The 16,750-nt window shown below is 41.8% G+C and overlaps 1 protein-coding gene across 1 annotated transcript in view; it reads right to left on the bottom strand.

The window, feature by feature from the left end:
• Positions 1–4,004: 4,004 nt before the first annotated feature.
• Positions 4,005–16,750, bottom strand: part of loxhd1b (lipoxygenase homology PLAT domains 1b) — a 35,332-nt gene continuing 22,586 nt past the window's right edge. Inside the window, 13 exon segments of the mRNA XM_085295808.1 lie at positions 4,005–4,809; positions 4,886–5,041; positions 5,279–5,411; positions 5,546–5,716; positions 7,449–7,634; positions 7,992–8,169; positions 13,076–13,193; positions 13,707–13,834; positions 13,933–14,118; positions 14,319–14,527; positions 15,885–16,011; positions 16,112–16,321; positions 16,403–16,557. Of these exon segments, the coding sequence (XP_085151934.1) occupies positions 4,329–4,809; positions 4,886–5,041; positions 5,279–5,411; positions 5,546–5,716; positions 7,449–7,634; positions 7,992–8,169; positions 13,076–13,193; positions 13,707–13,834; positions 13,933–14,118; positions 14,319–14,527; positions 15,885–16,011; positions 16,112–16,321; positions 16,403–16,557 (2,438 nt within the window). The 3' untranslated portion in view covers positions 4,005–4,328.

The following is a 16,750-nucleotide window of genomic DNA, read 5'->3' as shown; positions in this document are numbered from 1 at the left end:
GGACAGTAGCCATAGTATTAACTCAAGCTGATGAACCGGAATGAACAGTAGAACTTAAAGCACAAGCTTTTTAATGCATGTCCTTCTCAGGTTTTCCTATGTGTATGTGGGAGTAGCTCTGTAGATGTGTTTAATATGATGCTGTACCTTCTTGAATATTTCAGATGTTTCTTTGCTGCTGAAAAAATGTTGATTATTAACCTGCCAGTGAAAAAGGGAAGTGGCCATCTTTGTACAACACACTGCTGTTTTGCTGTAACCGCGCAATGTTTTATGATCTTGAGTATTTTATAGAAAAGTAGAAGTATGTATCAATAATATGAAAGCAATAGCTAAATCATAATGAAGAATAACATGATCAGTGAATATTGTGGAAAATCTTTAGATTCACTCTGGGTGGATTTTGTACTGTATTTATTACTAATGATGATGCAAAAAGTTGCATAGCTTAACCCAAACTGTTCTGTCTCTTTTTTATTTATTGTCTTGTATATGATCTTTTTGTATGTGTTTTTCAAATAAACTGCCTAAAATGCTGAGAACTAATCTGATCCGTGTGTCATTTGGAGTCATTTTAATTTAGAAAAAACATTTCATTTATGGAACTGTAAGCTATCTGAATTACACGTGTTGGACAACATATCACAGACAGATCTGTAACAGCATACAGTGGGTCCACACATTTTGGAAAACGGCACAATCTTTCCAAACTTGCCTCTGTACACCACTGTATTGGATTTTAAATTAAGCAATCAAGATGTTATTAAACAGTGGAAGGTCTAGAATCAGGAATGCAGAGGAGAGGGAGTATCTGAAACAGGCTCTGTGTGGTGTGTGAGGTCTGGCTTGACAAAGGAGGATGCTAGGGATAGGGTGAGATGGAGGCAGACGAGCTGCTATGGCGACCCCCAAAGGGAGCAGCTAAAAGAAAAAGAAAAATCAGGACGATATTAAAGTGGAGGTTTTTTTTAGTTGACAAATATATTGCCCACTTGTTAAAGTATCTTCACTAATAAGACAAGCATGACCGATAAAGTCATGCCTTGGCTAGGTGTCCGTCATCTGTCCATCCACAGCTGACAAGATTCACTAATCCTCCTGGAGTATTGGTCAGATTTGATCACCTAGTGGATTTTCATCCATATTGTGCTCACGGTCAAGCTCGAGGTCACATTTATTGTTCTCACTGGATTTTCATCCTGATTAGTTTGTGCAATATAGCCACAATGACAAGGAAGCCTACTATATCGCTTTCTTTCTGTATTTCACGGATTACAATACCTTGTAAATTGTTATAGACAATAGTCACAGTAAGCCAGATGAGCTACTTATGACAATGAAGTTCTGTTTTTTGTATTTCTTATGCAATCCAAGATTACCTGAAATCTGAAAATCATAGATAATGTCCATGTGGTGATACACTTATTTAAAAATAACAATCAACATATAAAGAAATAACTGGGACACTGTAAAATGTTACTCTAATGATCACATTATGCGTGTGATTATGTGTATGTGTAGGTCTTTATCTAATAATAATAATGGATTGCATTTAGCGCTTTTCAAGGCACCCAAAGCGCTTTACAATTCCATTATTCATTCACTCTCAAATTCACACACTGGTGTAGGCAGCTACAGTTGTGGCCACAGCTGCCCTGCGGCAGACTGACAGAAGCGAGGCTGCCATATCACACCATCTGCCCCTCTGGCCAACACCAGTAGGCGGTAGGTGAAGTGTCTTGCCCAAGGACACAACGACCAGGACAGAGAGCCCGGAGAGAACCGGTGACCTTCCGGTTACAGATGCGCTTCCCAACCCCCAGCGCCATGGTCGCCCCTACTACTCCTACTCCTACTACTCCTCAACAGGTGGGCCAATCCAAACAAGACTGCACAAACATGGAATCTGTATGTTAAAAAAAGTTTTGTAATATTTATTATAAATTATGAATACATTGTTTTGAATTTGGTTTATATTATGTTTATTTCATCATCCCCCTACAAATGTTATATGTTCTCCTTTTGTCTTTGTTTCACGTGTCACGTTCAGTGTATCTCGTCCATACTTAACGGTCAACAAAATTTGATCTGTGATGTAATGAAGCATCACTGTGTATTAGTTCTGGTGGATTATGCAACGTGATATCCCGAAGCAGTGCCACTGTGCACTATTTCTAAGAGTGCAGCGCAGGCGCTGTTTCAGGTCGTCTCCTGATTTGGCATCCCGAAAGAGATACTGACTGACTGGTAGGTACTGGTCTGTTTGGACCAGCATCCACTACCTTCAGACTGCTTCTCTGGTGACTCTGGTGAAGGAGACAGATGAGTTAGGACCAGAGATGCCAAATTCCACCATTCCATCCTCCATTCATTGTGATAACCATCTCACACAGGCCCAGAGAGCGGATGTTGCTGCATTGCAACAGCATTTTGCAGATGTGTTCTCCCTCCTGCCCAGCCATACCAATCTCATAGAGCACCATTTTGAAATATGCCCAGGCGTAATGGTGCGTTCATGGCCCTGCAGGTTTCCTAAACATAAAAGGCTAATTGTTCAGAGGGAAATGGCTGAAATGCTAAAGCTTGGAGTTCACTAGCTGGGACCACATCCTCGTTAATGATGGGCGATGAGGGATGAGGAAGTGTGAACTGGTGCTGCGGTTTGGGGAAGGCCTCGAAGGGGACTGGCGAAGGCTCTCGAGGAGGAGAAGGGAGGGGAAAATTTGGGGGGGGGGGGGGGGGGCATGAAAATGAGAACAGCAGGTATTGGAGAGGGGGGCTTTTATAGCCTGAGGCGTGAAGGAAGAGTGGTCCTGCTCCTGAAATTCAGATGATATCTCTACTAATAGAAGAGTCATACAGTGGGTGGTATAGCCCCGTGGTCCTTGTGGTGAAGAAAGATAGGTCTATACAGTTCTGCATTGACTACCGCAAGGTGAATGAGGTGTCACAGTTTGATGCCTACCCCATGTCCCGGGTTGACGAGTTCCTGAACTGGTTAGGCATTGCTCAGTTTTTCACAACTCTGGATTTAACCAAGGGCTACTGGCAGATTCCCAGGAAAAAGCATCCTTGTGTACTCCTTACAGGTTGTACCAATTTGTCACACTTCCTTCTTTGGAGCTCCAGCCATTTTCCAACTCCTCATGGACTGGGTGCTGCATCCGCAGGCTGCATATGCTGCCGCCTACCCGGATGTCACTGTGGCTGGCATCATCCACAGTGACACCTGGGCAGAGCATGTGCAGTGGGTGGCCACGGTCCTGGAGTCCCTGAGGCACGTGTGGCTCACGGCCAGAAGAAGTGTACGGTTGGACGGAGGGAGGTACAGTATTTGGGGTACCGCTTGGGAGGCGGGCCGGTGCGCCCTCAGGTGTAAAAAACAGCAGCCATTGCATGCTTGCTACAGCACAGTTGAAAAGGAGTGCTTGGTAATCTGCTGGGTGGTTGACTCTCTTCATTTTTACCTCCTGAGCTGCCCTTTCATCCTCTGTTCGGATCACGCTCCGCTACAGTGGCTCCATCACATGCAGGATGCCAACGCCCGAATCACCTGTTGGTGTCTGACCTTACAGCCTTTTAAGTTACAGGTGATCCATAGACTGGGGGCGCAGATGGTCGTGAAGTAAAATGTCTTGGTCGAAACATCTGATATATTCTCTATGTTCTGTTGTGAATGAAATATGGGTTCATGAGATTTGGAAATGATTGCATTCGTTTTTTTATTTACATGTTAAACAGCATTCCGCGTTTTTTTTTTGAGTTGTCTTTGTTTTTGCTGCTACGATTGGCTATTCGCCTTCCCTGATCCCTGTGTAATACTACCCATCATTCTACAAAAGGGTTTTTAAATTTATGCATAATGAATATTTTAACCCCTGTTGGAGTGCAATGCCCATATATTATGCTTAAGCAAATGAATTTATTTTTGCTGAACTGTTTTCCAGCTTTGCCTTTATCCCTCAAGTGATTGGCATTGGTATGAAACCTTTCAGTGAGACGTGAGGAAAAGTAAAATGAAGGTAAATATTTGTTGTGGTGAGCTGGGTAATATTCAGTTCTGTTTATTTGTGCGAGATGGAAGCAAATGGCTTTTTCTGAAGAGTGACAGCCTAAACAGTTGGCACAAACTTAAAAAAAAAACAAAACAAACAAAAACAAAAAACTGGCTTTATCCTGAAAAAGTTGAAATGCATTTATATTCAGATGGATTAACTCTAACTTTTCCGTGCAATGTTTCTCTTACAATTGGTAAAAACCCCCAACAAAACAAATGAGTCAAACAGGAAAAAGCAAATGCTCACCCACTCTTTCTTTCTAGCATTATTCTAATATCTGGGATTGAGCACTCGCTGAATTTGTCCATCAGCTTTAGCAGTGTGCAACCACTTTCCACAGTGGAAGATTGTTGTGACTGAATTGGCTGTGTTGGTCACCTCAATACACTCTAAATACCACCCACTGTTGGGGCTAGTGCCGTCGTGCTCCACTTTGACCCTCAGCAATTCCCCAAGGTCCAGCATCTCCAGAACGAAGCGGTCTGTCCGCCCTCGCTCGAAAAGGTTGCGAAACTTCTGCCGTAGGTGACGCTTGCCTGAGTCACCATTGACGCCATACATGGTGATAAAAACATTTGCGTCTGTGCCGGCCGCTTTGACGTCCCCGGTGATGACGATGATTTCATACTTGACAGGGACCAGGTTGCGGACTTTGCTTGCAAAGCTCTCGATGGATTTATAGCACTCGAATGTCTGGAACTGGTCTTTTTTGGCTGCCAGGGGAATTTGTGCATCACAGTGGAAGAAATACCTAACCACAAGAGGATGCATTGATTCAGCACCATCAGTTTTATATAACATAATGCATGTTGTGAGAGTCTACTCACTTGTTTCCCAGCTCCTTTTCTGTCACCACCACCTCCATAACATGCCAGAAAGCCTCATTCTTCACCTTCTTGCCGTCTTTTGTGATGTGGCCAACGCAGATGCTAGCGATTTCCCCCACGTGCTTCGACGAGAACTCAAACGTGTCAGTGGCACCGCTGTGGAAGGGTGCAAGAGAAGTTTGTGTAGGGTTTTGATTTTAAACTGTTAAATTTTGTGGTCTGCCTGAGAGGTTCTGTTTCACCTCATGGGATTATCTCTCCTGAGAGTAAAGAGAAAATGAAGCTACAAGATAAAAGGGGGTAGAAAAAAATGTGTAAAAGAGGGCGATTATGTAAGACCACATTAGAGGGTTTTACCATGAGTCGTGAACCCTGGACTCTCTGAAGACCTACCTTAAGAACTTCTTTTTCTTATTCTCCAGAACAAACTCCTTGGAACGGGCTTTCCTTCCTTCCAGCAGGATCCAGACATTTTCCGTTGTGGAGGCGTCATCTGCGTTAGCAGTTGTTGTGGCAATTTCATATTCTGTGGCCATGCACAGAGACACAAATTGCTGCATTATTTTACAAGTGACAAATGGTTGTAATTTACTGCAAGTGATTCATCTCAGATAATTACACAACCCATGATTATGCCTACAGACTCTCAGGATTACTAACTTGTTTTGTCACTGAGGTCTACAAAATCATTGTTGGCACAAGCCAGTTCCCTCATAATCTGCCCGTCATCTTCGTTTTTTGCCAACCAGCGGTCACAGGGGAACCTGAAGGTGTTGTCCAGGGCCTCATCTTTCACATCAAGGTACTCCAGGTGCCATCCAGGAGCAGGGCCTGTTTACAGTAAGAGCAACAGTCAATGGTGAATTTATTCCATCTGTGCACAAATGTTATCTCAACCACTGATCTAAATTTTCCTGTTCCATTGTTTAACAAAAAAAAGGTAAAGTATATACAGTATAAAGTTTCTTGAGATGACTACTATTGTGAACAGGTACTTTATAAATAAAATAGATTTGAAGTAAACAAGCTAACATTAACACTGTGCTGTACATCCACTCTTGCAGTATCTAAGCAAGATTCTGTTATTCCATCTTCCAAGTATCCTTGTAAGACATTTTGTCAGCTTTTTTAGTCAAAAAGTTGAAAATAAAAAAAAGTACTTTGCTTCAATTCATTGCTTATACACAGCTCTTTTAAGGCCCTGCTGTGGCATTTCAATTGGGTTGATATACAGTGGCTTGCAAAAGTATTCGGCCCCCTTGAACTTTCCCACATTTTGTCACATTACAGCCACAAACATGAATCAATTTTATTGGAATTCCACGTGAAAGACCGATATAAAGTGGTGTACACGTGAGAAGTGGAATGAAAATCATACATGATTCCAAACATTTTTTACAAATAAATAACTGCAAAGTGGGGTGTGCGTAATTATTCAGCCCCCTGAGTCAATACTTTGTAGAACCACCTTTTGCTGGAATTACAGCTGCCAGTCTGGGGTATGTCTCTACCAGCTTTGCACATGTAGAGATTCTACAAAACAGCTCCAGCTCAGTCAGATTAGATGGACAGCGTTTGTGAACAGCAGTTTTCAGATCTTGCCACAGATTCTTGATTGGATTTCGATCTGGACTTTGACTGGGCCATTCTAACACATGGATATGTTTTGTTTTTAAACCATTCCATTGTTGCCCTGGCTTTATGTTCAGGGTCGTTGTCCTGCTGGAAGGTGAACCTCCGCCCCAGTCTCAAGTCTTTTGCAGACTCCAAGAGGTTTTCTTCCAAGATTGTCCTGTTTTGGCTCCATCCATCTTCCCATCAACTCTGACCAGCTTCCCTGTCCCTGCTGAAGAGAAGCACCCCCAGAGCCTGATGCTGCCACCACCATATTTGACAGTGGGGATTGTGTGTTCAGAGTGATGTGCAGTGTTAGTTTTTTGCCACACATAGCATTTTGCATTTTGGCCACAAAGTTCCATTTTGGTCTCATCTGACCAGAGCACCTTCTTCCACATGTTTGCTGTGTCCCCCACATGGCTTGTGGCAAACTGCAAATGGGACTTCTTATGGTTTTCTGTTAACAATGGCTTTCTTCTTGCCACTCTTCCATAAAGGCCAACTGTGTGCAGTGCATGACTAACAGCTGTCCTATGAACAGATTTTCCCACCTGAGCTGTAGATCTCTGCAGCTCGTCCAGAGTCACCATGGGCCTCTTGGCTGCATTTCTGATCAGCGCTCTCCTTGTTCGGCCTGTGAGTTTAGGTGGACGGCCTTGTCTCGGTAGGTTTACAGTTGTGCCATACTTCTTCCATTTCTGAATGATTGCTTGAACAGTGCTCCGTGGGATGTTCAAGGCTTGCGAAATCTTTTTGAGCCTGCTTTAAATTTCTCAATAACCTTAACCCTGACCTGTCTGGTGTGTTCTTTGGACTTCATGGTGTTGTTGCTCCCAGTATTCTCTTAGAAAACCTCTGAGGCCGTCACAGATTACTCCAAACTGCTAAAACTTTCCTTCCTTTCTTATGTGCTTACTTATGACTGTAGTTCTCCTTGTCTCCTTACCTTTGTTGTCATGCCACACTCTGACTTTTGACAGTTCGCCCAGACTGAGCATGTCAGGAAATCTGAACACGTCCTTCATTTTTCGCTCAAACTTGTTTCTGTTGGTGCTCTCTTTCAGAGGCAGCGTCCCTGTGTCTCCATACTCCCCAAACACAATCAGAAACACGTTGGCATCAGTGCCAGCACCTAGAATATTGCAAAGATCAGAGAACAGAACTCCAATAAACTTTAACTTATGAGAAAATCTATTAGTAGTTGTAAACATGCTTGTTAAAGTTAAGCACTCAGTGTCTTATTTAACACTTAAAAAATATGTAAAATACTCATAGAAGTTCAACAAACGTAAAATTTGGGGAAGAAATTTGTGCAGTTAAAGAGGGCTCTGGGATGATTAGAAAAAACCCCCAACTTTGAATATTGATATTTATTTATTTATTTTTTTAAACTTTATTCCAAGCAGACAAATTAAGTTAAAATTGACTGATACAGTTTCTTTAACCTGGTCAACTTTCTAAATATATGTGGAAACATTCTGTGACCCACCTGCAACGTCACTAGTCTGGACTTGGATGATGTAAGTTGTTTTTTCTACCATCTCCTCGTCATCCACCATAGCCGCCAGCTCACACACCTTTGTCCTCTTGGGCCCTTTGGTCTTGGACAGCCAGTTCTCGTAGGTGAACAGGTACTCTTCCTCTGTGGTCAGGTTTCTCATCAGGATCTAACATTTTAAATCAGACGATGACCTCACAATTCGCATTAAACAAATGTCCACATGTGAAATCTACTATTTAGCTGCAGCAGAGGAGGAGGAAATTGACTGTGATTTTGGAATAAATGCATTAATGTATATTTGTGGCTTGAAAAATGTTAAACAATCCACAAATACACTAAAGTTAACCTAGCATTCATCTGTTTCCACTGCAAAAGAATCTGATTAATTAACGGTATTTGCGAAGGCTGAAAAAAGAAATTGCTTCATTATTAAATTAGCAAATTAAAAGATTGTGGTTTAAAAATCACAAGAGTTATTGTTTTAATTACAGCTTAGAGACAGCGCCATCCACTGCAATGATATACCAAACACGCAAGTGAAATTTACTAACTTGTGAAAACTGTTCAGTGTTCCACCTCATTTCATTACCTGAATAGGAACATTTATATAATTTCACAAATACTGTACAATCATTACTTACTTCATTAGGTACATCTGTTCAACCGGTTAATAATGCAAATATTTAATTAGTAAGTCAGACAGATGCAGCTCAATGCCTTTAAGTGTGTAGACATAGTCCAGATGACCTCCTAAAGTTAAAACTGAACATCAGAATGTGGAAGAAAAGTTATTTAAGTAACTGACCTTGGCATGGTTGTTGGTGCCAGATGGGCTGGTCTGAGTATTTCAGAAACTGTTGATTTTCCCACATAACCATCTTTAGGGTTTATAGTAGTGATGTGCGATACCACTGATTTCCTTTCCGATCCGATACCAATTAATATTCAGGGTGGTATCGACGATACTGATCCGATACCGATAGTTTGATCTCAAGTTATAGCATCATAATGATTACAGGACATCAGATTTCTTGTTCTTATCACTTAATAATGCAGATGAGTTCATCATATAGAAATAGAAAAACTGAAGTTGTGCGCTATTTGAACACCTTGCCTGCCTGCATCACTAAAGGACTCCGTGAGAGTCTCGCCCTAGCAGCACCTGTCCCTCTCCTCCTCTTCAGTTCGCTTCAACATACGCTCGTCATATTCTGTGATATGATTTGCTCTGAGGTGTTTGACAAGGTTAGTGATGTTGCCACAACCATACATGCCAACCCTCCCGATGTTTCCAGGAGAATCCTGAATTTCAGTGCCCCTTCCAAAAATCTCCTGGAGCCACCATTCTCCCGAATTTCTCCCGATTTTCCACCCGGACATCAAAATTGAAAAACCATGTCGCAGAATTCATAGCGCGGCGCGGCCCAGCCTATTCCAGTTTCCAGATACTTAGTTTTAATATTACTCTTATTTCTCTTTCTGGGTCGCAAAAAAACTTTTAACATATTTTCAGGTGAGAATGTAGCTGTGTAAACTTCAAATATCTGAGCCAACCGACACATCGTCTTCAAACCCCCGCGGTCGTTAAACATGATATATAAGTCACTTTGATAACTTAAAAATGTTATTGTTTGGCTTTTTCAGTGTTTTATTTGTTCGCGAGTAAATCGGTTTGGCTGAGAATAAAGTTATTAGATTAGATTAAATTAAATTTAACTTTATTAATCCCTCGAGAGGGTTCCTCCGGGGTTTTCACACAGCTGAATAAACGTCAAACAGAAAACTGTTTAAACAGAAGTGTGAGACGGTTGAGAGTTTAAGTCAGCGCCCTGTTATATTTTAGATAGCAAGGAGCAGAGTCTCAGGTGGAAGCAGCCTCTGAATTTGGACACCCCCGCTGTTTCCGGGCCGGCCAATAATAACGGTGACATTTAACGTATTTTATCCGATAAATAAACACTGTAAACTTTATTTATCAACCCCCCAACAGCCTTTTTGAATGTCTCCCTAATTCTGAGGTCTCAAGGTTGGCAAGTATGGCCACAACACCTCACTTTTTGCCACATGTATCGCAAACCACGTCTTGGCTGTTTGTGGATGTAAAATACAGTGGGGCAAAAAAGTATTTAGTCAGCCACCGATTGTGCAAGTTCCCCCACTTAAAATGATGACAGAGGTCAGTAATTTGCACCAGAGGTACACTTCAACTGTGAGAGACAGAATGTGAAAAAAAAATCCATGAATTCACATGGTAGGATTTGTAAAGAATTTATTTGTAAATCAGGGTGGAAAATAAGTATTTGGTCACCTCAAACAAGGAAAATCTCTGGCTCTCACAGACCTGTAACGTCTTCTGTAAGAAGCTTTTCTGTCCCCCACTCGTTACCTGTATGAATGGCACCTGTTTGAACTCATCGTCTGTATAAAAGACACCTGTCCACAGCCTCAAACGGTCAGACTCCAAACTCCGCCATGGCCAAGACCAAAGAGCTTTCGAAGGACACCAGGAAAAGTATTGTAAACCTGCACCAGACTGGGAAGAGTGAATCTACAATAGGCAAGCAGCTTGGTGTGAAAAAATCAACTGTGGGAGCAATCATCAGAAAATGGAAGACATACAAGACCACTGATAATCTCCCTCGATCTGGGGCTCCACGCAAGATCTCATCCCGTGGGGTCAAAATGATCATGAGAACGGTGAGCAAAGATCCCAGAACCACACGGGGGGACCTGGTGAATGACCTGCAGAGAGCTGGGACCAAAGTAACAAAGGTCACCATCAGTAACACACTACAACGGCAGGGAATCAAATCCCGCAGTGCCAGACGTGTTCCGCTGCTGAAGCCAGTGCATGTCCAGGCCCGTCTGAAGTTTGCCAGAGAGCACATGGATGATACAGCAGAGGATTGGGAGAATGTCATGTGGTCAGATGAAACCAAAGTAGAACTTTTTGGTATAAACTCAACTCGTCGTGTTTGGAGGAAGAAGAATACTGAGTTGCATCCCAAGAACACCATACCTACTGTGAAGCATGGGGGTGGAAACATCATGCTATGGGGCTGTTTTTCTGCCAAGGGGACAGGACGACTGATCCGTGTTAAGGACAGAATGAATGGGGCCATGTATCGTGAGATTTTGAGCCAAAACCTCCTTCCATCAGTGAGAACTTTGAAGATGAAACGAGGCTGGGTCTTCCAACATGACAATGATCCAAAACACACCGCCCGGGCAACAAAGGAGTGGCTCCGTAAGAAGCATTTGAAAGTCCTGGAGTGGCCTAGCCAGTCTCCAGACCTCAACCCCATAGAAAATCTGTGGCGGGAGTTGAAAGTCCGTGTTGCTCGGCGACAGCCCCAAAACATCACTGCTCTCGAGAAGATCTGCATGGAGGAATGGGCCAAAATACCAGCTACTGTGTGTGCAAACCTGGTAAAGACCTATAGTAAACGTTTGACCTCTGTTATTGCCAACAAAGGTTATGTTACAAAGTATTGAGTTGTATTTTTGTTATTGACCAAATACTTATTTTCCACCCTGATTTACGAATAAATTCTTTACAAATCCTACCATGTGGATTCATGGATTTTTTTTTCACATTCTGTCTCTCACAGTTGAAGTGTACCTCTGGTGCAAAATACTGACCTCTGTCATCATTTTAGGTGGGGGAACTTGCACAATCGGTGGCTGACTAAATACTTTTTTGCCCCACTGTACGTCCGCAAATTACTCCAATTACGCTCAGCCATTGTTGTGAGTGCACACGCCAGCGGCTGCGAGACATTTATACAGCCGTATTTCGCACATGACTATGAAAGGCGGAAGAGGAAGTAGTGCCTTTGAATGTAGACAATCCGAATGTTATAGTTTCTTTCCACTGTGTTGCTGTTAATGATAAACTACAAATTTACTCTAAACTACTAAAATATCGATATTTTAATGTGAGAATCGATTCTAGAACATAAATGATTGGTATCAGAGGAATCGATATTTCAGGATCGATCTGCACATCACTAGTTTATAGAGGACGGACAGAAAAAGATAAAATATCCAGTGATCTGATTGTTCTCTGTGCAGTGAAAATGCCTTTTGATGCCAGAGAAAGACTGCATTGAGCTGATAGGGAGCCAACAGTGACTCAAAAAAACCACACCTTGCAACCAAGGTATGCAGAAAAACATCTCTGAAAGCACAAAATATCAAATGCTGCAGCAGATCACACTGAGTGCCACTCCTGTTTGCTAAGAGCAGGAACCTGAGGCTACAATACACATGGGATCAACAGAACAGAAGATTGGAAAAATGTTGTCTGGTCTGATGAGTTCTTGATTTCTGCTGCAACATTCAGATAGTAGTGTCTGAATTTGTTGCAAACAACATGAAAACATGGATCCATCCTGCTTGCATCAACAGTTCAGGCTGCTAGTGGTGGTTTAATGATGTGGGGGATATTTTCTTGGCATGCTTTGGGCCCCTTAGTACCAACTGAGCATTATTGAAATGCCACAGCCTACCTGAGAATTGATGCTGATCATTTCCATCCCTTTATGGCCACGGTGTACCCATCTTCTGATGGTTGCTTTCAAAAGGATGACACACCATATCACAAAGCTCAAGTAATCTCAAACTGATTGCTTGAATATGAAAATGAGCTCACTGTTCTCAAATGGCCTCTACAGTCACCAGATCTCAATCAAGCAGAGCACCTTTGGGATTTGGCTCAACGGGGGATTTGTATCATGGTTGTGGGGCCAACAAATCTGCAGCAAGTGTTTGACGGTATCATGTCAGTAATGGGTAAAATCTCAGAGGAATGTATACACCACCTTGTTGAACCTATGCCATGAAGAATTAAGCCAGTTCTGAATGTAAAAGGGGATCTAGCAAACTGTACCTTATAAAGTAGCACATGAGTGTAACACGTAATATTTATGATAAACTGATGTGAAAGTTTTGTGCTACCTCAAAATGTGCATCTGCTTTCCGGTAATTTCAAATTATTTCTTATCATTCCTTCTTTCTTACATTTTGTATTCTAATACCAGACGTGTTGCATCAGACTCTCTTTGCATTACCCTGTCAAGAAACCAGTCTGGGCGGCTTCCGGTGCCATCTATTCGAATTCTGATCTTCTTCAAAGGAGCGATGTCATCTATCTCCAAGGTAAATGTGTCTTCTTGCCCTCTTTCAAACCTGAATGAACCAATATATATGGATTAAGCTGCATTTAAAGACATGACTGTGCTAATTAAATAGTTTAACCTTTCTGAAGATACATTTAATTGCATTTTAACTTTCATGCCTTTGTAGCTGTACACAGCAGCTGGTTAGATTATCTTAGGTTAAACGGCATAAACAGTGAAACAGCCTGTCCAATTTTGTCCATAGGCAACAGCACAGATTAACATAAAACACTGTGTTTATTCAGAAACATGTGGTGCTTATGGCATTTATATGGCAGACTCTTTGTTATTACGATCTTAGTGCCAATAAAGGAAATCACTGCTTTGATCCAAAATACCACACAATAAGTGACATTTCTTTATAATTAGGTCACATTAATGAGATGCAACACATATATTATTGAACTTTAAAGGTGCTGATGAGCTCATTTTGTTTGTTTAAACTCAGGCATCCCACATTTCCAGTATTTGCACTGAAAGTATCAACTGTTTCTTTACTGATAAGTAATCACTGTGAACTGACCTATCCTCATTTTTGGGCAGAAGCATTTCCTCTGTGCTCCCATTGGCTCCGAACACGGTCAGGAAAATGTTGGTATCAGTTCCTGCATACTGAATGTCACCTGTGGCAACCGTGACTGAATAAACAACCTAAAAAAATACAGTACACAGAGATACAGATACAGTTTTTATGTAACACATTAACTGAATGTTTTCCAACACTTCATATTTTAGGTGCGGTGACTCACTTTGCGGATAATGTTGATCGTGCTGGAGTCCAGCACATTGAACAGTCTGGCAGTCAGACCATCTCCCCTGTCTTTAGCCAGCCAGCACTTACATGGAAAGATGTACTTGATACCTTTGGTTGGCACGGCAACCGACAGCTCATCCACCAACCAGCAGCTCTCTGGTGTGACACCATTATGGCCAAGCTGAGAGGGAAGAGAAGGGAGAGGAGATGGAGAGGGAATTTGTATATCACTTGATTTTTGTTTGATCTAGGCACATCTAGAATTAATTATTGCTGAGCTAGAATGGTTTTATTAAAATTTTAATAGCAGTGCATCTGAAGAGACAGCAGAGAGGAGACAGTTTCACAGATTTAGCTACAGAAAGAGTCCCAGATTCTCACTTCCACCCTCTTGATCTCTCCCACGTCAGTTCCATAGCACACAAAGTGCTCCATGGAGCCAGCTGTGAAGGATTTCTTTCCCTCTGGCAGGTCCAGCCACAGCCGGTCTGTCTCGACGTCATTGGGACCAATGATGATGACATAAACCCTCGCTGTGGTGCTGGCATCTTGTTCGATCGCCGTGGACAGGGTGAAGTGATAAGGGATGACTGGGTGAGAGAGAAAAACTGCTTTGAGATTTTTTTCCACATATAAAATTCAGTCTGATGTCTCAGCCACTTCAGAGACCATTCCTACTTCTTTAATATTAGTACTATCATCTAGCTCCAGGCTGAGTGTGACCTTTTGATCTTTTTCAAATATGGATGGAGACAATATTAAAGTTTATCTTAAAGGAGTAGTTTGACATTTTGGGAAAGGTGTATTCTTACAGAAAGTCAGATTAAGGTGGAAGATTGTTAGCACTCTTTTAAAACTGTAGCCAGCAGCCATTTACCTTAGCATAGCACGAAGACTTATAGTCAGGAAATAATCCTTCATCACTATACACTGTAAAAGCATACAGCTGTTCTTCTTAGACGAAACATGTTGTGTTAATTAATGAGCCTTTAAGGTGTTTGTAGATGCTTTTCTTTTATTAAGGCTACATCAGTGTTATTCTAGTGCTTTAGCACACACATACTATCATGTGCAGCCAAAGAAAGAGAGCAGAGGGATGCTTGTTTTGTGTCTTGTATCATACAGAAGAACAGAAACAGCAACGTTTCAGATCAGAGATTTATTTTGCCTGAGGTAGAGCAGTTCCACTACTAATCAGAAGGTCAGTTGTTCAATCCCTCCTCCTCCTTCATTCTGCACGTTGAAGTGTCCTTGGGCAAGATACTGACCCTCAAATCCGCCTCCCTGTGCATCCTTCAAAAAGTGTGTTCGTGTGTGTGTTTGAAAGTCCTTAGAGGCAGAAAATATAGCTCAAATGTGTGTGTGAATGTGGGTTGTAATAATCAATTGCTTTGAGTGCTCACTTAGACTAGAAAAGCACTACATAAGTACCAGTTCATTTAGCATCCCTGGTAGAGAGGTACAAAGAGGATTATAGAGGATGAGGTTACAAAAGGTGTCTGAGCCAAGCTATCTTTTTTGTCTTTTTTTCCTCATTTTTTGAAGCAATTGTAGGTCTGCGTACTACAATTTTGTGGATGTCTCTGCTTTCCTTTCCACACTAAAAAAAGTCAGAACTGCATTGGCAGGACTTCCAGAAGTCTCAGTTTTAGGAGTGCTGTGGTGAGTGAGTTCAGGCACAAGGCGTAACTTTGGTAAGTTAAACACTTTAAAATGAAAGCCACCAAGCACAAATTTCTTTAATGTTGGTTAATTTGGTGTAAATATTAGGGTGAACTATGACCTGATTGATATTACCTATATTTATCAAATTTCTATAAGTTTGCATTGATTCTTCCTGTTGATATTGTGGTTATTTATCATGTTGAATTTCAGTATTTTTTCCTGATATTTGTGTCCACTTCCAGAAACGTCATTTCACAAAGAGACACAATGAATAGACCTTACTTGGACCCTCTTCAACCACTACTGCCTTTTTCTTCTTTTTCTTCTTGTTGGCATTCTTGTCCAGTCCCAGTTTGGCCTGAGCAATCATTTTGGAATATGGATCAGAGCTTCTTTCACCCTCATACCCCTGAAACAGGCACAAAATAAACACAGCTATCAATTTTCTTTTCTGGAATAACTCTGACATACAAAGAAGAAAATAATAAAACACTGTCTTTAAACACAACCTTGACGTAGAAGGTCCTGTCTATTTGTTTGTCCTCTTTCTTCGTTGATAGCCAGCGCTCACACAGGAACATGTATACCTCTTCTGTTTCCACATCCAGCACCTCCACCTGGTCCAGGTACCAATCAGCCCCAATCATAGAGTTGTTATGACGAACACGAATCTTAAACACCTGCCCCAAATCCACGGCCTCAATATTGAACTTATCCACCTAAAAGGCAAAAGGAATTGAACAGATTTAGATTTATTTTTGTGCAACATCACATAACGATTCGCACTTCTCCTCTAATACCTCTCCTCTCTCAAACTTGTTCTTGTTATTCTCAGATTTGGCGAGTTTCCGCTCTCCTGTGTCTCCCAAATCTCCATAAATGGTGAGGAAAACGTTGGCATCGGTCCCTGCTCCGTACATATCGCCTGTCCGCACAGACACCGTGTATGTGTGAGCTGTGAGGGAGGAAAATTTTTGAAGTCGGTAAATGCAGACCTTGTTTGCTAATAGATTTTTTTTTCCAACTGTGTTGTTTCCAGTCTCACAGCGTGTCTATTTATACAGCAAAATGTCTCAAAAAATTTGTACAACATGCAGAGGGTTGGAGTGACAGAAGAGGATGCTTTGGATAGTGCGAGATCGGCTGTG

Source organism: Mchenga conophoros, linkage group LG12 (genome assembly GCF_057382185.1).
Source record: "Mchenga conophoros isolate Kocher_MC1m ecotype Shallow Benthic linkage group LG12, M_conophoros_male_GT1.1, whole genome shotgun sequence".
Classification (NCBI taxonomy): Eukaryota; Metazoa; Chordata; class Actinopteri; order Cichliformes; family Cichlidae; genus Mchenga; species Mchenga conophoros.
This window is presented reverse-complemented; position numbering and strand designations above follow the sequence as displayed.